Raw genomic sequence first — 25,748 nt, forward strand, 5'->3', positions numbered from 1 at the left:
CTGGGCATTTCGCCTCATAATGAAACTTAGGGTCACATCCAAAGCATCCACTGATTTTTCCTCGGGCATTCCTGGGATTCATTCACCCGTTATTACTGTCCCAATTTTGTCTTCTGTTGATATAACTGAATTTGCTGTACCTGCTTTCATCACCAATTTGGCTCTCTTTAATCCTGCCGTCATATTGACGCCTGCGTCCGGTCTCTTGAAAATTTTGAAATCTGGTCTGGCGCCTGCGTTTAGTATCTGGAACATTTCGAAACCTGATAATCATTGAATCTTCTATTCTTTGTGTCACAGCGGAAGGCCCCATTTGTTCCATGAAGGCTGAAGGGAATGACTGTTTCCCCAGGAATTTTTTTAAGGCAGTCGACATTTGATCCAATAGAGTCTCCTTTTCCAAGAACAAGACACCAATTAGGACCAGTTGCCTGTCCGCATGAGTCACTTTAGCACAATCTAGTAATTTAAACGCTAGTACTGATCCAGGGATTCCCAATTTGAACTTTGTCAACCTTTTGTACAATTTGTTAAAGTCCATGATATAGTCTTCTATGGAATAACCGTCTGTTTTCCAAAATCTATCAAATGCTGACCAGGCCTCATAAGCACCTTCTTGTAGATTTGATCCAGAAATTCTATTAGAAAGGTAAAACCTTCATCATTATCCAAAAGCTCTGCATGTATCTCAGAAAATACCTTACTTCTGATTTAACTTTGTTCAGGAAGTGACAACGCCAAGTCCATGCCTTGTTTTCTCTTTGGCAGAGTAGTAACCCGTGTCCACATATCAACCTCATTCTTCCACTGGTCATACAGTTCAAACTCGGAGAACATCGGAGGGAAATCGTACCTCGGCGATTTAAACTTACTTTCTGCCATTTTCCACAATGGCCACTAGACTTTGAAGTTTTTTTTTGTTATGTCCCCAAAAAAAATGTTGTTTCCAGTCTTCACCTTTAAGCATCCATTCTCTGCTACCATGTTGCAAATTGGATAGTCAGGTGGTGAAGGATAGAATATTAGAGCCTGGTCTTCAGTTGCTTCCAAACCTTCATTCACAGAGATCCACACACACCACACCCTAGATAAGCTCTCACATAAATACAAGAAAGTCCCCAATTGATACCCACTACCTGAATACAATTAACAGTAATTGATATAAATCATATGGACAGAATTAACACACATACTACTGCTGGCTGTTAAGTGTTATTTTCCACAAGCACATTTGCACTTTTTGACTTCTAAAATTATGAGATATTGACTCTGGGTTATGAAATTACAACATTAACACATCAGAAAGTATTTTTTAAAACTATAAATAGAACATAATAAGATCAGAGGGGGCCTCAAAATAATTATGTTGCATTGATTTACCTACTTTGTTAATATAGATCACACCCAAAGAATCAGTCAGTATTATCAATCTCCATTAACAATAATAAATTTACTTCCTACAGTACATGTTTGATAGACCATACAGCCGGAAACTAGAGATTGAGGCTGATGAGATTGGACTGCGACTTGCTGCTAAGGTAACTTGTGCCTCCCACAGATTTCCGATCCTTGGTTCGTAGTCATGTATTGAACAGTACAAGGTTTCATTTTTGAATAATTGCAAGTAATATAATCATGAAGTCTTTTGCTCACCATTCTGTACAGAAAAACTGGTGAAAATTATACTTTAAGTGTGTATTGAAAAATAATTCAATGTTACAGAAAATCAGACTCCTAGGAGTGGATTGATGCTAAGGCTTCCTAATTTCAACACTTATGACTATAATTTGTATCCTTTTTTGTTGAGTAAGGATAGAAGGATTCCAAATTCATAGAGATAAAAAGAAAACCTGTCAATGTTAGAAAGCTCAGATAAAACCAGCAAATGTTAGAAATCTATATGCAGAAAGTCAGTCAGTACCTGAAAGAGAAAGATAGATTAACATTTCATATGGGATATAGTTCCATTGAATGTGAGGAGGCCGCTGATTGGTAGATTTTTAAAAAATCTGTATCTTAAAATACCACCACTGCTGAGGCGCATTGTGCCAGGCACCTTCCGGTACCTCACACAATTACCCATCCTTCATCTGTAACCGTAACTAGCGGATATCGCCAGGCTGTTCATTAATGGGGACCGCACAGTTGAGTCTGATCCTGTCATTATCCAGTGGACACAGATGACATTTTCAACAACAGTCACTGGATAACAATCAGGAGTAGAAACTATAGCTGATTTCAATCCCCTACCCCGCCAATTGCACACTTGCTACCAACCGGCTGAGATCAGCTAACTTAGCGCAGATTGGCGATTGAAACTAGAACTTCAGGTCTTTCACCACCTTTAATAACTGAGTCATTGAGGGAGCTTAAAAATTATTTTAATTGCAAGTAATTTCCGTTTTTGCAGAAATACTGGGCATAGGTTCTTTGTAAGACTTTATCTTAGACTATTTCTTTAAAATATGTTCAGAACTAAAGATTTAAATGTCTGCACAGTGAACACAAATAATCTTTTCTATTTTTTATCTGTATATAATCTTGCCAATGTATATAAATCTATTTCACGGGTACAAGCCCACGTTATACCTCTGGGACTTCAACATACTTTACCACTTTATTATTCTTAGCATTTTGCTAAATTTTATTTGTATACCTGAAATATTGCAGTTGCTATCTCTCTCAATTATACATTCAATGTGATCCACTAGTAGTGAATCTTCACAGATTTCATTAGAAAAGGACTAGTAGTGGAAGATAAAGTGTAAGTTAATAAAACAATTGTGAAAAACACTTACAAAGCAACCAGCCAAATTGTCATTTTCTTAAGAAAAGATACTTCCTTTTACGAAAAGTAATTGCAAGAAGCTGACAAACCAAATTTATTTAGTGATTAATCAAAGGTATTTGCTAATGACAAATTTATTGTTTGACAAATCTTTTTCATGAATCTAGGCATGCATGGACGTGAGAGCAAGCAGTGTATATTGGCAGCAGCTGGAATTGGTGAAAATTATTTCTGGAACATCTGAAATTCCTGAATGGTTTTCTACACATCCGTCAAATGAACGTCGAGTTAAACACCTGGATAAACTAATTCCTGAGGTAAATAGGAACCTGCATTTCTCGAGATAGAGCTAGGTGCTTAATCCATTAAATGTGATTTTTTTTCTTTTAATTTGTTGACTTGCAGCTGTGACCTCTCTTGAGAACATTTTTTGATAGAAAACCATACTATTCAGTTGTTTTCTTTTGCTATTAATTTTGATGAAATTTAGATGACATTACTAAAACTTATTGGGTTTTTCAGTTTGACCTAAAAATCAGAAAACCTTCAGTTTCACAAGAAAACTTGTATCTCTACTCTGTATGTTGCTTGATCTTAACCTCTGGAAGTTGAGATTATGAGGGTAATTTTCAACGTTGGCACCTGACAGAGCCTATTGCCTGCACGATACAGAGCCCACCTGATTTTGATCACATTGAAAGCAATGATGAGAAAGCCAGGCCACCACAGCACAGGGCCTGCCTTATTGGTCCGGCATAGGCAGCCCCCGCAGTTGTGGAGATATTGGAGGCCACCTATACACTGTGTGGCTTGGGACAGGGAGAATTGTTCACTGGGCACAGCTGCCTTAGCTAGGTGACGAATAGAGTGACAGGAATAGCCCATGACTGAACCCAGTGGCGACCCGGCTGCGGGGTAGCAGTTTGGGACTGTCAGATAACGCAGGCATCCCCTGCCACATAATACATGAAACCGTAATTAGTGCAATGGGTCAGAAGTGCCAGGCTCAGAAATGGCACATCTCTTGTGCAGGTTTCAATGCACCCTGTGGTCTCTGGAAGGACGAGCAGACACGGTGGAGACCCTAGAGTGGATGCACGGGCTTTGTGAGTGAGCTGCAGGGCTCACATATGAGGGTCCTCTGCTGCTGGAGGGAGATGTGTCTTGTTTCACTGTTTTACCATAGAAGGGATTTTGAAATGAGTTACATTTAAGGGGAAGCTAGATAAGCACATGAGGGAGAAAGGAATAGAACAATATGCTGGTAGGGTTAGATGAAGATGGGTGAGAGGAGTCTCATGTGGAGCATAAATGCCAGCATAGACCAGTTGGGCTAAATGGCTTATTTCAGCGGTGTAGACTATGTAATTCTATGTAATTTAAGTAGTGGGTTTCAATTTAAACTGGGTTTGCACAAATTTAAAATCCTCCTTACAGCCTTTGCTGAAGGCGCTATGAGTTTTGATGTTAATGAGCTGGGCATTGAAGATGTGTTCCACAACGACTGAGCACTATAGGTAATTTGTTATCTTATTTCAGACTGCTACAAACACCCATGCCTATTATCATTAGGATGATCCTATTCATTTGAGCCCAGCATGGAGTGTCTGCCGAGAATCCATTCGCGGGGGTGGGGAGGAGGCGGAAATTCTATTGACAGGCCTGCGGGTGATTTATTGAACAGGAAAGAAGTCAGACGGAGAGCCCCCAATTATCTTTCTGTGCTGAGAGGAAACAAAAGGAAGAGAAACATACTTTTTTAAGATGCATCAGATGGTGAGATCTGCTGAAAGGGAGGTCAGTAAGATCCAGTCAGGCTTCCTTCAAGGAGAAAGCCAGCCTTGGCTTAGACAATTGGCCAGGCTTTCGGAGAAAAAGGCTGCCCAAGAAAAGTGACTTTTTTTTTAGCCTGCTAAAGGATTAGTGTGGCAGGTGTTCTTGTTCACGAGGAGATAACATAAATTAGTTGGATTAAGGTAAGATTTGATTATAGTAGTTACTCATTCACTTATTGTCTGTAAGGTCGAGCAGCTTAAAAATTTGTATCTGGGCTCGTCTCACTAATAGTGTCATCAAACCGTCTACCGAAAGATTGCAGAAGCATGTCTGAGGGCAAATGCGAAAGGCACAATATCCATTTCAGGTCACAGGGGTTTTACTGTTACAACCCTGGTTATGATATTATATGATTTGATAATGGACAAAGCGAGCACAATGCTGAACACAAGTCGTAGGGATACTTGTGGGAATGGCCTGCGCCGTTGAACCCAAATGAATATCTAAGGCAGACCCAAATTTTGTAAAATGTACCGTGAGTTGATTCCTGAAATGGAGAAGGGGGTCCATAGTGATAGTTATAAACCTTCAGGTATATTGAGGTAAATTTAAATGGCTGACTGTCAGACTCTTGAGGCAAGTGTTAAATATGGGATAAAGTGGAGCATGGCTAAAAAAAGCGCACAAAAGTGAGACATTACACATCCTCTATGAATTAAAAATAAGTGCTCATTCCATCCCACACATAGATAAGTGAGCATCCTTACTTTAGTAGACCAAACAAAAATAGTGACACACAAACCCTTTGATTCTGAAAGCTTTGTTGTAGACAATGGGAGGGAAATTCGACTTGTGACCAAAATGGATGCCAAGTTGGCGACACCACCTCTGTGCGTCGGTCCATGCTGGCCTGAAGCCCAAGCCAAATTCGGCTTCAGTGCCACTGGCGAGCAGTGGGTGCCAAACATGTGCCGCACCTCAGTTCACCAGTCGGGGAGGGTGGGAAATCGACCATCTACACTGAACCAGTCGGCAGATGGAGTCTAGCATAGGATTCGCATATTTAAGGAGCCTCAAGCCTGTTTCAGACGGACACCCTGGACAACTAAAAGTTGCCTGAACCAATATGGTGTTCGGCGCACTTCCATTATAGTTCGGGCTCAGCAGATCATGAAGCAAAATGCGAGGCCATACTCTGATTTTGCACCAGGAAAACAGACAGCTGTGAGTTAAATTTCTCCCCCAATGTATCTTATATAAATCTTATCGAGATAAATTATCTGTCTTAAACTTAAATAAGGGCAATTATAAAGGAATAAGGGCGGAATTGGCTAAAGTGGACTGGGTAAACAGATTAGATGGTATGATGGTGGATAAGCAGTGGCAGACATTTAAAAAGATATTTTATGACTCGCAACAAATGTATATCCCTGTGAGGAGGAAAGACTCCACAAAAAGGGTGAACCAACCATGGCTAACTAAGGAAGTCAAGGATGGTATCAGGTTAAAAGAAAAAGCATAGAACATGGCAAAGATTACTGGTAAGCCCGAAGATTGGGAAAACTTTAAAAACCAGCAAAGGATGACTAAAAGAATAATAAAGAGGGAGAAAGTAAATTATGAGAGTAAACTAGCAAGAAATATAAAAACTGACAGTAAAAGCTTCTACAAGTATATAAAAAGGAAGAGGGTAGATAAAGCAAACATTCGTCCCTTAGAGGATGAGACTGGGGGAATAATAATGGAAAACAAGGAAATGGCAGAGGAATTGAACAGATATTTTGTATCTGTCTTCACAGTAGAAGACATTAATAACATACCAATAATAGAAAATCAAGGGGCAAAGGGGAGGGAGGAATTAAAAACAATCACTGTCACTAGAGAAAAAGTACTAGGTAAACTAATGGGTCTGAAGGCTGACAAGTCCCCTGGACCTGATGGTTTGCATCCAAGGGTCTTAAAGGAAGTGGCTACAGAGATAGTGGATGCATTGGTTGTGATCTTCCAGAATTCACTAGATTCTGGAAAGGTCCCTATTCAAGAAGGGAGTGAGACAGAAAGCAGGTAACTATAGACCAGTTAGCCTAACATCTGTCATTGGGAAAATGCTTGAATCCATTATTAAGGAAGTAGTAGCAGGATATTTGGAGACTCATAATACAATCAAGGAGAGTCAACATGGTTTTATGAAGGGGAAATCATGTCTGACAAATTTATTTGAATTCTTTGAGGAAGTAATGGGCAGGGTGGATAAAGGGGAACCAATGGATGCAGTATATTTGGATTTCCAAAAAGCATTCGATAAGGTGCCACATAAAAGATTACTGCACAAGATAAGAGCTCATGGTGTTTGGAGTAATATACTGGCATGAATAGAGGATTGGCTAACTAACAGAAAACAAAGAGTCGGGATAAAAGGGTCATTTTCAAAATGGCAATCTGTAACTAGTGGGGTGCCGCAGGGCTCAGTGCTGGGGCCTCAACTATTTACAATATATATCAATGACTTGGATGAAGGAACAGAGTGTCTTGTGGCCAAATTTGCTGATGGTACAAAGATAGGTGGAAAAGCAAGTTGCGATGAGGACACAAAGTGGCTGCAAAGGGATGTTGACAGGTTAAGCGAATGGGCAACAATTTGGCAGATGGAATATAATGTGGGAAAATGTGAAGTCATCGACTTTGGGAGGAAAAATAAAAAAGCAAAATATTATTTGAATGGAGAAATACTACAAAATGCTGCGGTACAGAGGGATCTGGGTGTCCTCGTACATGAAACACAAAAAGTTAACATACAGGTGCAGCAGGTAATCCGGAAGGCAAACGGAATATTGGCCTTTATTTCCAGGGGGATGCAGTATAAAAGCAGGGAAGTCATGCTACAACTGTACAGGGTGCTGGTGAGACCACACCTGGAGGACTGCATACAGTTCTGATGCCCTTATTTAAGGAAGGACATACTTGCATTGGAGGCAGTTCAGAGAAGATTCACTAGGTTGATTCCAGGTATGGAAGGGTTGTCTTATGAGGAAAGATTGGACAGGTTGGGTCTATACTCATTGGAGTTTAGAAGAATGAGAGGAGATCTTATTGAAACATACAAGATTCTGAGGGGACTCGATAGGGTAGATGCTGAGAGGATGTTACCCCTCATGGGGCAATCTAAAACTAGCGGGCATAGTCTCAGAATAAGGGGTCGCCCGTTTAAGACAGAAATGAGGAGGAATTTCTTCTCCCAGAGGGTCGTGAATCTTTGGAATTCTTTACCCCAAAAAGCTGTGGAGGCTGAGTCATTGAATACATTCAAGGCTGAGTTAGACAAATTTTTGATCAGCAAGGGAGTCAAAGGATATGGAGAAAGGGCGGGAAAGTGGAGTTGAGGTAAAAATCAGATCAGCTATGATCTCATTGAATGGCGGAGCAGGCTCGAGGGGCCGAATGGCCTACTCCTGCTCCTATCTAAAGGAATATTTCAGGGAAGGGTCACAATTCCACATCTCTTCCTGCTCCCTCAAGTATCTGACAGTTCCCACAGTCAACATTCTATCTAAATAATTAAAAATCTTATGTCTGTAAGTGTATGTCAGTGTGATTGTAATATATTGCAGACTGTAACATTACTGATTGATTACTGATCAGTTAGATTGCAACATTGGTCCATGCTAATCATTTGACAGCAAAGGCGCATCAGAATGTTGAAAAATAATTCCTTCCTTTTCAGCCACCATGATAGTTCCCTATTTCTCCCTCCATCTTCTGTCAGCCTTGGCTCAGTGGTAACGCTCTAACCTGAGTCAGTAGGTCTTGCGTTCAAGCCTCGTTCGAGATTTGAGCCCATAATCTGGGCTGACATTTGAATGCAGTAGTGAGGGAGGCTGCAAGGTCAGAGGTGCCATCTTTTGGATGCCACGTTAAACTGAGGCCCCGTCTGCCCACTCAGGTAGACGTAAAACTCCCATGGCACTATTCACAAAAGAGCAGGGAAGTTCTTCTAGTGTCCTGGCCAACATTTATCCCTCAACCAAAAACAGATTATCTGGTCATTATCCTATTGCTGTTTGTGAGACCTACATGCCATTTGGCTGGCACGTTTCCCTACATTACAACCATCCACTTCAAAAGTACTTCATTGATTCTGAAGTGCTTTGGAGATCCTCAGGTGACGAAACGTGCTATATTGCTGCAAGTATTTTCTTTGTTTGTTTCTCTGTACAGAGGGTTGTTAAGATATGGGATGTCCTACTACAAAGTGATAGAAGAAGAAGAATCCATAATAGCTTTCATGAGAGAAGTGGCTGAATATTTGAAAAAGAAAAATTTAAAAGGGTACGAGCAAATGGTCAGAATGGCCTCCTGTTGTGCTGTAAAATTCTATGATTCTACATAGAGACTAAAGGACAAACTTGCAGTAAGAGAGTTGGAGACAAACACAGGTATAGAGATGATGCGAGAAAGTATACCATACAGAGATAACGAAAATAAAAGACTAACAGAAACACACAGGTAAGGACACCAGAAAAAATAAACAAAGGGACTATTATAAGAGACATCCAATTTTTATTTCTATATTTTGAGATCAACTAGTTAAATTTAAACTTTCCTCAGTTTTATTTTTTATCGTTATTGCAATGGTCAGCCCCCATATCTGGATAATTGCAGGCACTGAATGCTTCCAACACTCATTTTTGGAGTTTGGATACTGAGATCAGCATGCAGTGAGCAGTAATAGCAAATAACATTTTTTTGTAAAAGTATTTAGACTTCTCTAATATTTCGTATGCAGTTGTCAAATATAATATGTTTTGATCATGAATACAATTTTTGAAACCCTTCTCTGCTACATTCCTTCAAACAGTTTCCCTTTTGGAACCTGAGGCAAGTGTTCAGTGTGGAATAAGAATTGTAAAGTGAATCTTTGACAAGTAGCAACTGTTATGATTCAAGCTTGTTCCAGATACATTTTCTCATGCCCAATACAAAAGTCCATTTCCATAGTCAACCCTTTGCCACCTGCAAACCAAAACATGACCTTGTGTGCAAAATAATCTGGGATAACAGGCTGCAGGGTGAATAATTAGCTTTTTTTTTAACTGTTAAGGTATACTCTAGAAATAGTACAGAATGTCTCCATAACCACCTGATCTCTCCGACTGATGAGAAATACCACAGTGAAGGCTGAAAACTACGAATTGAGTTGATTAAGAAGTAAGAAGCAAGATTTAAAACAAACAGTAGATGTTAGTTTGATTATAATATTAGATTATAACTTAGCTCAAGTTTCCCTTTGAAAGCAATAAAAGTCTTGAAACCTTTTAAGGTTCTCTCTACTACTTCAAACAACTTGGACTACACGTTCTTGATCACAAAATTATTACACATTGGGAAGGCCATTCGGCCCATCTAATTCATCTATCCAAGAAAGATCTTAACATTCACCCCCTTGTAGCATCTATTGTTTGTTAAATGATTCCAGGGGTTTTGCCTCCTATATTATTTTGAAGTTTATTTCACATGTTGATCACTGTTTGTGTGAAGAAGAATTTCCTGATTTCAGTCCTAAAAGGGCCCTTTTCTAGTTTAAACCTGTATCCACTCATTCTATTGCTGCACTTTAAAGTAATACTCCAGCTTAAATTTTACTATTCCCTAAAACAATCTAATATACTTCTATAAGATCACCTCTCAGTCACCTTTCTTTGTTGAAAAGCCCAAGTTTCTCCAGTGACAAGCCTTATGTGAGAAATTAATCCCATATTGTAACCTCATTAGCTTTTGCCAATGTGGTACAACAAGAAAGGAATTAGAAAGCTAGTGCTACCACCTTGGGTTATAGCCTCCTCTTTCTCTTTGATATTAAGCTGATACAAAGGAAGATCAAAAAAGGTATCCTTCACAATTAGTCAAAACTATCAATCAAAGTGGAGTTCAATGGCACAAAGACTGCCTGACAGGTTTCCTGATTCATTTTTAATGCCTCTACAACAAAGCATCTCTCCCACAATGCATGACCTTCCCACCCTTGGAGAATAGGCACTGCTGATATTGGTTTGTCTGTGAAACTTGTTAAGCACTGCATATAAACTGGTCCCACAACTCCCTTTGATAGAGATATTTACATACTAGCCAGGGCTCCATTCCTTGCTGAGAGACATTTTAGAAAAATAACAAGACATTGGACTTGTTAAATATTTGTTTAAATATATATAATTTGAAGATTCTTGAGATCAGAAACTATGCAACTTTGTCACAAAAATGATGAGGCTGGAAGTGATGTACTGATAGCTCTTGATCTCCAGAGTAATGTGGCACAACTGAAGCGGCACCATGTACTTTTGAGAGTCCAACACCCAGTTGCAGCATCCTGCTGTCTTGAGTGGCATCATTACCAGCGTGTGAAAAATAACATTTGACAACAGTGACATTTCAGTTTTGACACTTCCCTTCCTCCACTGAACTGAGCAAGAGAAAGTCTCTTGGAAGTTCGAAGTGTGCTGACAGTATGATTTAACCACACTGCTGTAATCATGTTCCAGGCTCCGTAAATCACTGTCAGCATAATTAGGACACAATTATTTCTACTGATTTCCATAATAATATGGTATCTTGTTGATTGATTGACATGCATAGAAAAGATTTTTTTTTGGTGCGTTTCTAATTTGCATTTGTTTAGTTGGTTCATAGCCAACACATTTAATGGTTTGTCTGATTTCACTGAAAAATCTATTTGTTTGCTTGAAGGTCTTGATGGGAAGAAGGTAGAGATGATGGAAAGGGGAAGAAAGTTAAACTAGGTTGAAACCCCATTCCTCAAACAAAAAAACACACAAAATTCTGCTTTAATTAAATTACGAAGAGTTTTGATAGAGTGAATAAGGAAAGCCTTTTCCTCTGCCTCGGGAGTCAGTGATAAGAGGTAACCAAGTTAAAATTATCGCTGAGAGAGTAAGGAGAAAGGTTATGACAAATTTCTTCATGCAATGGGTTGTTGGAGCGCAGAATGCTTTGCCACAGAGAGTAGTTGAGGCAGAAACCATTGCAGCTTAAGGAAAAAATGATTCATATTTAAAGCAGAGGAGATATAGGGTTAAAGGGTTAGAGCAAAGCAGTGGTATTAGTTTTGGCTTGCTTTAACAAAGAGCTGATACAGACTCTATGGGCTGAATGGCCCCCTTCTATGGTCCTAGATTAGACCCAAGGCTGCCTGCAAAGCTATGGCTGCAGTGGACTTTTGATGCGCAAGGGTCTCTCCACAGTTGTGCCAAGATGCCATCCACTGGACTCGTGTGCATTGCTGATGAAGTTCCTGTTCATTGCATGAATCTCCTCTGGACCTGAACGTTTCCCTACGCAACAACAGTGGCTATAATTCAAAAGTACTTAATTGGCTTTGAAGTGCTTTGGGACCCCTTTTAAGTCACATTTTATGGTGAATTGTGCAGCTCGTGAAGTGCTCCTGGTACCTGCTATCCACCTAATGAGAGGTCAAATCTGTGCATGTGTGTTGTCTGAAAAACAATTTGTATCTATCCTCCTTGGGAGGAAGTAAACGGGCATCTCTTTGGGTTCAGGGAAGCTCCAAGATGACTTACCAAGCGATGGAAGTTTGGAATCAAGTCAATCCACTGTGGCAGGCCAGCTGTTTATGATTAACTGGCCAGTCTGGCTTACTAATGGAACTTGGAGAGGTACACCCATCACTGGGATTGGGATTCTTGCTACTTAACTTCAGGCAACCCTGCAGGCCAATGCACTAATGCGTAAGGTGGTCCTCGCTGGACAAGAGCAGGAAGTTTACTAATGCTGCATGCTGGTAAGCTGTGCAATTTTACCTGGTTAAACTCCAGCTGCATCTCTGCACATACTTGTTTTTTAAGCCTTGGTTCTGCTGAACTGTGCTCAAGCTGTCTGAACTTTAGTAAATCAGGAGTGTCCTTCGGGGAGAGAGTTTGTACTTCATATCAGGCAAACAGAAATTCTACAGCATTGGTCTCTCCGCAGTTTAGTTTGGAGACTCTTAAACATGGTGATGTGCTCAATGTGTGAGACCTTGTTGATATTGTAGTGATTCAAGTGTTAAATCATTACTTTGATTGTAATAAGATATATTTGCACAAAGGTAGTATAACAGTAGCTACTAAGTCAATCACAATGACATGCTGATGGAAAGAGGCAGACTTGGCAGAGAGTCCCATGATTACCCTTGCTGAGGCCCCAAAAATCTTAGTCAATGTGACAGGAAATCTGTATAAGTGGTAGCTTTAAACAAGTTTGTACAACCTTTTATTTATTTTCTTCAATCCCATGGAAATTAGTTCACGTCTGTACAAATCACCTCTTGTACAGGTTTCTTGCCACATTGGCTCTGAGTATACTCCAGGGTGAGGCCCTGAAATTTATCCTTGACAATTCTAGCTGAACCTTGAAACAGGATACTTGAATAGGAATTGGATTGTAGGTTATAGGGATAAATATAGACCGAGGTGATCAAATAGTTCACAGAAAACAATGGTTTCTGTGCTGTAAGTATTATATCCACTTAAAATAATATTACTAAGAATCTATATTGTGTTCTTGTATGTTTCATGTTTAAATCTTTTTTGCAACAGATTTTTAAAGAAATGCCATCTGATTGTTGGGAGGGGAAAACAGCCGCGTGTCACAGTGATATACAAGTGACACAACGACATTTTTGCAATGTAGTAAGGTGGTTCAACAAACAATGTATTAATAAGTGGTTAAAAAAATCAGCATTTGTTAAACACTTAAAATACTGAAACTGCACCTTTAAAGGGAATTGATTTCCCACCTTGGTCTATTTATTATAAATCACTTTTTGTTTTCCTCATAGCTCCCCGTGTAGTGCAGTGAAAAAATTAAGGTGGCAACTTTGTGACAGTAAGAGGTCTGATCACCCAGTCAATGTGCTTTTTAAATACACTTTTACTTTGCTGGGAAAGGAAAGGTGAATAAATTAGAAGAGAGTAAAAATTATAAAAAGCAGAGAGAAAAGTTCTGTAGTCAAAGTAGGAATCCCTCCAGACCGTGCTAGGGGAAGCTAGATAAGCACGTGAGGGGGAAAGGGATAGAAGAATATGTTGATAGGGTGAGATGAAGTCAGATGGGAGGAGGCTTGTGTGGACATAAACACCAGCATAGACCAGTTGGGTGAATGGCCTGTTTCTGTGCTGTAAAATTCAATGTAATTCTATGCTTAGAGGAACTATAGATACTACTTTTAATGAATGCTGAATCCTGTGACCAACTTTAGGGGTTTTATAACTTAGGTATTGCTTTTTAAATTTTCATTGCAGGCTCTTAAACTACGTGAAGATTGTAGTTGCCCTTCTTTACCATCTGTAGATCCACGAGTGGTCTTCAAGCTCAGCGTGCAGGAGATGTTGAAGCTTTCAAAGAAGCGGGAAGAAGCAATTAGCACAGATTCTGGAACTAAGAAACTACCTCAGAACCATGAGCCTGGTCCAGTCATTATGGAGAGAATGCCTGCAGTGGTTACAGTACAGGCTCTCCAAAATACACCAAATTCTCCGAAATGAATGTATTTTATTTGTATTCGATATCATGGCATGAAAATCAACATTTGTATTCCTTTCTAACTGGCAGTAGGAAGTAGAAACATTGTGAGTTGTTTGTGGTCCCAAAGCAAATATTCCATCTGCCCCTGCAATTCTAGGATTCTTCTGGTTGTCCTGTAATTGTTCCCTTAATCAGGTATGGTTCAGTTATGTTCTGGATTGCAGCCAAACAAAGTAGGAAATCTGTTTCACATGGAATAATATAGCTTGCATGGAACATTTTTGATGCAAGCGTGGATGGAATATCATCAAATCTGGCATTGTGTTCCTTGGAATCCCTGTTGCACAGAGACATACCTTGGCTGCATTCTGGCTGGTGAAGCCCTCTTTTAAGGAGACTGGGTCAATTTTGTTCATTATGTGGCATAATTTAACATAAAAGTATAAGAATAAAGCAGGAAAAGTAATAACCATGAGAAATATATGAAATAAAATTTTAGTAGTGTATGAATGAAGTGGTACAATAATGCAGTATATCGGAGCACCAGTGGAAGGGAGTATTGAAGGAGTCCTCCCAGGCCACACATGCCTACACCTCATAATACCTGGATTCGGAGTAGTATGGGCAGAGGCAGGGAAGAAAATTTGTCTGGGAATGAACTGTACCACATAGAGATCCAAGAAACAGAAAATATCTTAATTGTGGGGGGGGGAGGAAATTAAGCCTGAAGAAGAAAAGCAAACAAACCTGCATCTAGATAAGAACTGCATGACAATTAAGATCACCAATGTCTCATGAGTTTGGGAATGTCATATTGGGAGCTAACCACCGTAACATATCAAATCCTGGTGCCTACAGAAAAAAAGTCAAACTGCTAATTTGCAGTGTGTTTTTTAAAATCTGTTATTGAATTATATTTCAAAATGCAAAATATTATTCTGTCAGTATATTTCCTCTCCTACTTCTATGCTAGTACATAAAATGCCAATTTTTCTATTGATGGAGCAACAGCTTCTGCTTTCCTACAACTTTCAGAGGATGTGTGAGAATCTCACACTTCTACCATAAGTGCAAGCTTTAATGTGAGACTAACAGAGATGGCAGTTCCTCCACTCAGTAGTGAACTTTCACTGGACTACATAAATGTCATACAATGAATTTTCTGTTAGCTGTTTGCTTATCAATTGCCATGCAGTTGCAGAATTTCATGTACATATTTAAAAGAAAAGAAATATATTTTTATGAACTATGTCTTTTTCATTTACTCAGTGCAGGTACTATTGATGTACAAACAGATAGTTTCAGGATCATCTTACTTGTATTTTTCATTGTTAATGAAGCTGTAAAATCACCAAAATTTTAGTTGATTTCCTGACTGTGCTTGATCAATCTGCATTCAGATTTTTTTTTGCCAGGATACTGATACACTTTTATTAAGGACGAGTTATAATGTTGCCAGAAAAAAAAATCCTGCTGCTAAATTGGTAAGCATCCCATTAATTATTTCATTTAAAAAGTCTTTTATTTGTTTGCATTGTTTCATTTCTAGTTTCAAACACAAATGTGTTCTCATGCTATGGAAATGTGTGGTAGCATTTAATTGGGGTTGGAGACCAGAATGGAGACTGAAGAATTTAGTTAAACCAAGGAAACTGGAAACATATCATTGAGGACAACTGGTAATGACCAATGTGGAGAGAATTTTTCTCATGTTCCCATACTGCTGTCTAGTTATAAGGTAGTGGGAGTGAGAAATGGAAGTACATTTCTGAAATGGTACTGAGCCCATGCTGGATTGTGGAAGGAACATTGATCTCAATCTTTACATTTATGTTCTTTTTCCTCCTGCTTCACTGCCTTTCTCTCTTTCTTCCCCCTACCCTTTGAAGTCATGGATTTATGCTGGCATATGGTCCCACAAATGGCAGCTCTTTTGTAGTATTCTGGGCAGCAATTGTAACATTGTATTTGTGTGGAACTGGGCGTTTGATGACCTAAATAAAAAAATTTTTACTGCTGTGGTGAATTGCCTAAGTTTATTTTAAAGTTAAGATTCACCAAAGGAAAACTAACTGAAATAAAACCTGTCTTTATTTACTTATATATGTCAGCCTAGCTGCCTCCCAAACACATGCTTGACCTGGCTTCTTCCCACCATCTAATCCATACTCCTCCCAGATTCCTAGGATTAGCACCTAGGTAGATTTGCCCTAGGTCCTGCATTTTGTTCCTCCAATTGTAATGCAGGTAGTCCACAGCAATAATAATCTAAATAAAACTATCCTATTGGTATGTAATATGATAAATGCAGTGAAACCTACAGCTAAATAATAAATACAGGCCACTATTATTAATATAATACAGCCAGAGCTATCTCTTAAGACTCAGGCTATCCTAATCTCCCTACTACACCATTAGCCTCCCACTCATTCGCAAACCAAGCCATGGTCCTCAGCTCCTTTATGCAAATTTAGTAAGATAATAAAAAACCCCTACCTCTGTTCGTAAAGAGAGAAATTGCTCAAGTATGTTGTGTCCACAAAAAGCCAGACAAATCCAACCCAGCCATTTACAGTCACATCAGCCTACTCCCAATCATCAAGAAAGTGATGGAAGGAGTCACCAGCAGTGCTATCAAGTGACATCTACCAATAATCTGCTCACAGATGTAGCTAAGCACAGCAGTGGGAACCCAGTTTGGGTTCCACCAGGATCACTTGGCTCCAGACCTCATTACAGCCTTGGTCCAAACATGGACAAAAAAGCTGAATTCCAGAGGTGAGGCGAGAGTGACCGCCATTAACACCAAGGCAGCATTCAACGGAGTGCGGCACCAAGGAGCCCTAGTAAAACTGAAGTCAGTGGGGATCAGGGGAAAAACTCTCCAATGGCTGGAGTCATAGGAAGATGGTTGTGATTGTGCTTACAAGATTTAAATTATTAAGCTACTGTACTTGACCATTCAATATTTGCTAATGTAGCAGATGCATTAAAATCAAGTTGCAGACCTAATTGCACTTGTGGTTGGTTTCTATGCCTGGAGCTAGGTATATGTGCCATTTAGTTGTTTTGAAATCTGTTAGTGAATGCTCACTGCCAAGTGAGAAGAAATGTGTTCTGTTGCTGAAATAAGACTGTGGACAATAAATATATTTTTAATTGCTTTGTGGTTTTTAATGCCTATTCATTCACTGTTATATTTATCTGCATTTCCCTCCACAATGTCTATTCGCTTGCAAACAAGGGCCTTGCCATCTGTGACCTTATTGTGGATGATTGCATTGACATTGTGGCTTTGACTGAAACTTGGTTCATGGCTATCAACACCTTGCCCCTTACAGACGCCTCCTCATCTGGCGATACTTTCCACCACCTACCCCACCTAAACCACCACAGTAACAGTGTGGCCACTGTAACACTTTGGTCTCTTCTCCTCCTCTGGCATCTTCTCCGAGCACCTCACCTTGTTGCGCCCCTTCCAATTCTCCTTTAAAATCCTCGTCTAACCCCCCTCCCTTCAAGCCCCATCACAATTTTTTTCCTGCATTATTCTCCCTCAGCCTCAGCACTGAGTGACTCCTCATTCCTCGATAATTTCAATCTCAATCTCAATCTGAACTCCCCTTGCCCTCTCTCTGAATTCATTACGTTCCTGTCCTTCCTAAACTACTCCCTCTATATAAACTCTTCTGCCCGTATTCACGGCCATCCCCTCGACCTTGCAGTCTCTTATGACCACTCTACTCGCATGGTCTCAATCAATGACAAGGCCATCTCTGACTATTTGCTTGTATCTCTCACCACCCACATTCTCTCACCCACTTCCAACTCCACTTCCTTCTGGGTCTGCCCTGGAAAAAAACTAAAGTCACTTACAACTGCTCTTTCAACGTCCCAACTGCCTAGCTTTTGCCCCTACTATCGCCATGACACTTCCCCAGCCATCGAGTTGCTCAACCACTCTCTCGGCCTCTGGTGCCCTTGTCCCCAGCAATACCTTTATTTTCTCCCATCCTGGTCTTAAGTCTACCAGCCAATGGGGTTGGAGTTGCACCACTAAGTAGCTATAAGTTTCAAAATATGTCATGACTGAAGGTGACACTTTACTCCAATGTGGTGTCAACTATCATTTTATTTTCACTCTAAATTTATGCTGTAAGGATACAAATTTGGTAAAAATTTTTAGCACAATTTAGACCTCCTAGGAACTGAATATCAGGTGGGGGCTATAACAGGCGGCCGATGGCATACCACACGTTTTATGAGACCGCCCGTTTTACAAGAGTGCCCAAGATAAATTTCTACCCCAATTAAGTTTAATTTTCTTCTTGAGGAATCCATGATGTCACATTAGGTTGAAACATAGATAAGGAAGATTCAACAGTCACAACGGTCCTGTGCCTGAATGAAGCTTAGATGTCATAGAGGAGCTTGCAACCTGGGTTTTAAAAATACTTCATCATAGTTACACACGTGTGGCTCATGGGACTGCACATGTACTCCAAACTCAATGATTGACTACTTTCTAACCCTACTGTACAGATTACCCAGGGGGTCACTGCACCGAATGTACAGATTGTGAAACGTGCAATTTTACTGAATCAGGAGAAGTCTTAATTGGAATTGTATTGAGACTTGATTTTGTTGGGGTTAGATTTCAGATATTGCTTGCAGAATTCCTTTACCAAAGGATTGATTTCAAAGCTGCCTGAAAAGTCTATCAGGTGGTATAAGTTCATGTATGACTGCTTAATGTGTTCATACAACATTTATGTGTACCCTACTATTTGCACAGGCTTTTATGCCTGCATAAAAAGAGCACGCACACAGAATCGGTATGTTCATGTATCAAACTTCTTTCAGTTGTCTCTCTTTGTGGTAGTGGTTGCAATGCTCTTTATGAGACAGCTCAACCTAATAACAATTCCACAAGGCAATCTGAGAATATTCATCACTATTTGCCTTTGTTCTTTGTGTTGGGCTTTACGTTGTTGAGCTTGTATTGGTCTGGCAGGTTGGAACATGGAGGTGTGAATGAAGTTGTTTGCTGTAGGAGGGGATGTATCTGGTGTTAAGGCTGTTGACAGTGCTTGGCGGGTGTAGCTCTGGAGCAATTGGAACGTGAGATGAGGAAGTTTTGGGTAAGTTTATGATTGTGAGATGTTACAGTTTTGTGTTTGTTTCATTTGATCATGTTTACTTTTAGGGGTATATTGTGCGGTGGGTAAGGAACTGACATAGTGTTTGTAAGCCACAGACATTTTTCTTTTCTAAGACGTGATTCATTGTTTTGCTGTGAACTGATGACATTACATGAATGGTACTGGCATCTGAATGGTTAAATGGAGCAGTTGACACAAAGGTAGTCTTTGAGATCTGATTGGTTAAAGTTCTAGGAATTTGAAGACCAGTGGTCTCTGGTTCTGCAATCTGATTGGGAGAAGGGGCTCTAGGACATTTTCTTTACTTTTTCAAACAGTTTTGTGTTCACCATGGTGAGGAATGTTAGTGCAGGGAATTGGAACTCTTCCCATTTCGGGCACCCTTTGTCAGCATCAATCATTGTCAGCTCATGTACAGCACAGCCAGATGTAGAGCAAAATTCCTTCCACAGAAACATGCCTCGACCCCAACTTCAGATAAGCATCCACTTCTGCACCAGTGTAACGTTTTCTGTTTCCCGCACCAGCCACCCTATGGCTTACCTAGGTAACAGTGCCAATTAGTACCAAATTAAGGGCATTTTAATGCTACAGTCCCATGCCCATTAAGAACTGGATTGGGATTGCCTCAACTCATTTCACATAGGACCCTTATCGCAAAAAGAAACTTTCATCCCATCAGTCTAGGCTGGATTTGATTCCAGGTCCCAGAGGTGAAAGGCCAGTGTTTAATGCACTGCTCCACCTAGTCCACAACATTATGATACATAGACAAACAATCACTTTGCAATCACCCAGATTATTAATATATAATATATTAATATTAATGTTATAATTATGATATTAACATTTGATAATCCATAAGGGTGTGGATTTATGGGGTCTTTTACATATCATGAGGGGGGGTGGGCTCAGTCAGAAACAAAGGTAAAAATGATAGATTTAAAAAAGGGATAAGAGCAGAGTTCAGGTCACAACCAGCGATGTAGATACTCCAGGTGAAGGGAATACTAAGAATAGTGTAGATTCAGGGGACTGGGAGAGATATAAAGAACAGCAAAGGAAGACAAAAAAGATAGTAAGAGCTGCAAAAGGGGAATACAAAAAGAAACTTTTGAGGGATATCAAGATTAACACAAAAAGTTTTTACAATTATATTAGAAGAAAATGGGTAGTCAAGGATAATGTGGGCCCTTTAAAAACAGATGTGGTAATATTGCAAATGAAAATAAGGAAACGGCAGATTTGTTGAATAATTACTTTGTGTCAGTCTTCACAATAGAGGAAGAGGATAATATACCTGACATTCCAGGGAAACTAATAATGAACCAAAGACTGGAACTCACTAAAGTTAACATAAGCAAGAAAACAGTATTAGAAAAAATAATGGCACTAAAGATGGACAAATCCCCAGGACCTGATGGTTTCCACCCCAGCGTTTTAAAGGAAGTAGGTGAGGAAATTGCAGATGCTTTAGCCATAATCTTGAAAGTTCTCTCGATTCAGGAATTGTCCCTTTAGATTGGAAAACTGTAAATGTCACTCCATTATTTAAGAAAGGCGAGAGAAAGAAACCAGGAAATTATAGACCTATTAGTCTAACATCTGTTGTGGGGAAGTTATTGGAATCTATAATTAAGGACAGAGTGACTGAGCACTTAGAGCAATTTGAGCTGATTAGAGAGAGCCAACATGGATTTGGAATGGGTAGGTCATGTCTAATGAACCTAATTGAATTTGTTAGGAAGTTACTAAAGTAGTAGACAGGGGAATGTCTATGGATGTAGTTTATATGGACTTCAAGAAGGCATTCGATAAGGTTCCACATAAGAAACCGTTAGCTAAAATTAAAGCTCATGCAATTGAAGGCATATTATTGAAGGTTAGGAGATTGGTTAGGCAGTAAAAGACAGAGAGTAGGGATAATGGGTATGTACTCGAATTGGAAGGAAGTGACTAGTGGTGTCCCACAAGGATCTGTGCTGGGGCCTCAACTATTCACCATATTTATTAATGACTTAGATAACACAATAGAGAGCCATATATCCAAATTTGCCGATGACACAAAGATTGGTGGCATAGTAAGTAGTGTAGACGGGAGCATAAAATTACGAAGAGACATTGATAGACTAAATGAGTGGGCAAAACTGTGACAGATGGATTTCATCGCAGGTAAGTGTGAGGTCATCCATTTTGGACCAAGAAAGGATAGATCAGAGTATTTTTTTAAATGGGGGAAGCTAGGAACAGTGGAGGTCCAAAGAGATTTAGAGGTCCATGTACTCAGATCACTAAAGTATACTGGCCAGGTACAAAAAATAATCAAAAGGGTTAATGGGACGTTAGCCTTTATATCTAGAGGGCTAGAACATAAAGGGGAGGAAGTTTTGCTACAGCTATATCAATCTCTGGTTAGACCACATCTGGAGTACCATTTACAGTTCTGGGCACGGCACCTTAGAAATGATATATTGGCCTTGGAAAGAGTGCAGTGCAGATTCATCAGAATGTTACCATGGCTCTAAGGGTTAAATTATGAGGAGAGATTACATAAACTAGACTTGTATACCCTGGAATATAGAAGGTGATTTGATCGAGGTTTTTAGGATTTTGAAAGGAATTGATAGGGTAGATAGAGAGAAACTTTTTCCATTGATGGGGAGTCTAGGACAAAGCGATAGAACCTGAATATCAGCCAGGCCATTCAGGAGAGAAGGTAGGGAACATTTCTCCACACAAAGGGTGGTAAAAGAGTGTAACTCTAGAACCATAGAACCTATACAGCACAGAATGGGGCCATTCGGCCCATCGTGTCCGCGCCGGCTCGAAGAACAACCAGGTGCCCATTCTAATCCCACCTTCCAGCACCCGGTCTGTAGCCCTGCAGCTTACAGCACTTTAGGTGCAGGTCCATGTACTTTTTAAAACAGTTGAGAGTCCCTGCCTGTACCACCAATTCTGGCAGCGAATTCCATACACCCACCACCCTCTGGGTAAAAAAGTTTTTCCTCATGTCCCCTCTAATCCTTCCGCCAATCAGATTAAATCTATGTCTTCTAGTTTTTGAACTCTCCGCTAAGGGAAACAGGTACTTCCAGTCTACTCTATCTGGGCCCCTCATAATTTTGTACACCTTAATCAAATCTCCCCTCAGCCTCCTCTGCTCCAAGGAAAACAACCCCAGCCTATCCAATCTCTCCTTGTAGCTGCAGTTTTCAAGCCCTGGCAACATTCTTGTAAATCTTCTCTGCACTCTCTCCAGAGCAATTACGTCCTTCCTGTAATGTGGTGACCAGAACTGCGCACAATGCTCCACCTGTGGCCTTACCAGCGTTTTATACATTACATCCCTGCTTTTGTATTCTATACCTCAGCTAATAACGGAGAGCATTCCGTATGCCTTCTTCACAACCTTATCTACCTGTACTGCCACCTTCAGGGACCTGTGCACATGCACTCCAAGGCCTCTCACTTCCTCTGCCCCTCTCAATATATTCCCGTTTACTGCGTATTCCCTTTTACTGTTTGGCCTCCCTAGGTACATTACCTCACACTTCTCTGGGTTGAACTCCATTTGCCACTTTTCCGCCCACTCAACCAACCCATTGATATCTTCTTGGAGTCTACAGCTATCCTCTTCACTATCAACTACACGGTCAATTTTTGTGTCGTCTGCAAATTTGCCAATCATGCCCCCTACATTCAAGTCCAAATCATTAATATATAACACAAACAGCAAGGGACCCAACACTGGGCCCTGTGGCACACCACTGGAAACGTTCGCAAAGACATCCATCGACTTTTACCCTTTGTTTCCTGTTACTCAGCCAATTTTGGATCCAATTTGCCACATTTCCCTGTATCCCATGGGCTTTTACCTTTCTGACCAGTCTGCCATGTGGGACCTTGTCAAATGTCTTACTAAAACCCATGTAGACAACATCCGCTGCACTACCCTCATTGATCCTCCTTGTCAAAGAATTCCTCAAAGAATTCAATCAAATTTGTAAGGCATGACCTTCCCTGAACAAATCCATGCTGACTATCCCTGATTAAACCATGCCTTTCCAAGTGACAGTTTATCCTATCTCTCAGTATTGATTCTAATAGTTTGCCCACCACCGAGGTAAGACTGACCAGCCTATAATTGTTCGGCCTTTCCCTCGTACCCTTTTTAAACAGTGGTATTACGTTTGCAGTCTTCCAGTCCTCCAGTACCTCCCCTCTATCTAGTGGGGATTGGAAAATGATCCTCAGAGCATCCGCTATTTCCTCCCTGGCTTCCTTCAATAGTCTAGGAAACAATCCATCTGGTCCTGGTGACTTATCAACTTTCAAGGATTCCAGTCCCTCTGGTACTTCCTCTCTCATTATGTCTACCTTATCCAATATTTCATACCTCTCCTCTTTAACTAGTACATCTGGATCATGCCTTTCCTTTGTGAATACGGAGACATTTAAAACCCTACCCACATCCTCTGCTTCTACACACAAATTACCCTTATCATCCCTGATAGGTCCCACCTTTTCCTTAGCTATCCTCTCATTCTTAATGCACTGATAAAACATCTTTGGGTTTTCTTTACTTTTACGAGCTAATATTTTTTCATGCCCTCTGCTTTCCTTATTTCCTTTTTTACGTCATCCCTGTACTTTCTATACTCCTCTAGGCTTTTTGCAGTATTTAGTTTTCTGTGACAGTCTCTCCCACAAAAAGCAGTAGATGCTAGCTCAATGAATAATTTAAAATCTGGGATCGATAGAGTTTTGCTAGCCAAGGGTATGGAACCAAGGTCGGTAAATAGAGTTAAGATACTGATCAGCCATGATCTCATTGAATGGCAAAACAAGCTCGAGGGGCTGAATGGCCTACTCCTGTTCCTATGTTAAAATGCCTCCTCTGGTTAGAATAACTAAATATTACCCGAAATGACAATGTCTTGTACATGCAACGATAAGGTCTCGTGGCTCCCGCATATGAAACTTTTAAAGGACAATTGTTTTTTCTAGCTGCATATCTTACCATAGTATATGAAGTTTAATCTTCATTTTAATAGTGGTGACTGAAAAACCTAAAACTGAGTAACCACCCATTGTGCACAGTAAAAAAAAGTCACAGGTCTGATATGATAGAAAATATGTGTATATTTTGAAATTAAAAGAAACATTAATATTTTCAGTGCCACTGTAAATAGGGTTGGCCATGAATCAACGGGCTGGATTTTGCTCTGAGCGGCTCGTTATATTTGGACATGTCCATAGACTTTTCATGGACTTTTGCACTGCAAGTTCCTCTCATGGGATCTTCAGTCCAGAGCAGTGCCCTCTCCCGGGCATCTGGGACCCGTGTGAACGCGGCAAGTAACTGTGTATCCCCTTAACCAATCAGATTGAAGCATCCTTGACAAATCGCGCTGACGCAGAATCAGAAAGTGAAAGCTACAACAGTAAATTCAATGTAAAATTTACACAAAGTGAAATAAAGAGAGTATAAGAAAGATTGAATTAAAAGACAGAGATAAAGAGACAGAAGTTAAAAAAAAAATGTAAAAATGTAACTTTTTTTAAATGTCCAACAATTAAAATATTAAGGGATGTGACTCCACACTTGTCGAAGTAAATTTTCAGTGTCAGAGAGGTTGTTTGACAGTCATTAAGACTTACCACACCACTAAAAGTTTGCTTAGACTTAAAAAACTTGATGTACCTTTCTCTGGCGAGATTACTTTGTTTCCATCAGGGCAATAGAGGAACTTCACTCTGTTGCATTCATTTCATCAGTGAGTCAGCCGGCGAGATCTCCTTCCCGTGATGTTTCTGGAAGAGCAGAGCGTCTCGGACAGCAATTTCCCGATTTCTGCGTTTAACTGCGCATGTGCAGTCGCTGGAAGTTGCTGTCCGATTTGCACTGAAATAACGGTGAGCGCTGTTAGGCTTGCTGTTATTTTTAGAGTAAAATCCAGCCCATTATAAACACTCGTGCTATTCTATGTACTGACTGGAGTCACAAGGTTTACAATTTAATTAACACAACAGCAGCTACTTATGGAAGTGCCAGTAATTCCCAGAAAATTGCGTTGTCTTTATTTTCATTGACTATTAATATTAGACATCAAATAATGTCTCAATATATTACTTACTGTATGTGATGTAAAGTCTGACTGAAGAAGTGCTTGTTTCTGTAGATTCATTCATTTGTTTTGATATTTAGCCCTGTGATTGATATGCTGCTGTAGGTGAAACCAAATTAGACTTGAATTAAAAATTAAAGCAGTTAGTGTATTATCACCAAGTTGAGAAGTAGAACAGATGGAAAACTCTCATCTTCCCTCCCTGCCCATGAGAGTTTGTTTAGGAAATCAAATAAAAAAGGGACTAGCGTCTGCCTTTTGCAGAAGGTTGAATTTTCCCTCCTCTGGTTGAGGCAATGGGGACAAAATGTACGGCTTACTTGCATACCAATTAGGTACAGTGGCAAGTGCATGCCT

General features: G+C 40.0%; 1 protein-coding gene across 6 annotated transcripts in view; it reads left to right on the forward strand.

Moving 5' to 3' along the window:
* The window catches only part of oma1 (OMA1 zinc metallopeptidase), a 56,450-nt gene extending 39,189 nt beyond the window's left edge, over window positions 1-17,261 (forward strand). For 2 of the 6 annotated variants that reach the window (XM_067990296.1, XM_067990298.1), the window contains 3 exons: window positions 1,464-1,538; window positions 2,956-3,105; window positions 13,876-17,261. In XM_067990296.1, coding sequence (XP_067846397.1) covers window positions 1,464-1,538; window positions 2,956-3,105; window positions 13,876-14,118 — 468 coding nt within the window. In that variant the 3' untranslated portion in view covers window positions 14,119-17,261. Of the gene's footprint in view, window positions 1-1,463; window positions 1,539-2,955; window positions 3,106-4,327; window positions 4,765-8,779; window positions 9,162-12,132; window positions 12,375-13,875 lie in introns of those variants that run through there. The other 4 variants (XR_010963869.1, XR_010963867.1, XR_010963868.1 and 1 more) reach the window with 4 other exon arrangements.
* The last annotated feature ends 8,487 nt before the right edge of the window (window positions 17,262-25,748 follow it).

Source organism: Heptranchias perlo, chromosome 9 (assembly GCF_035084215.1).
Source record: "Heptranchias perlo isolate sHepPer1 chromosome 9, sHepPer1.hap1, whole genome shotgun sequence".
NCBI lineage: Eukaryota > Metazoa > Chordata > Chondrichthyes > Hexanchiformes > Hexanchidae > Heptranchias > Heptranchias perlo.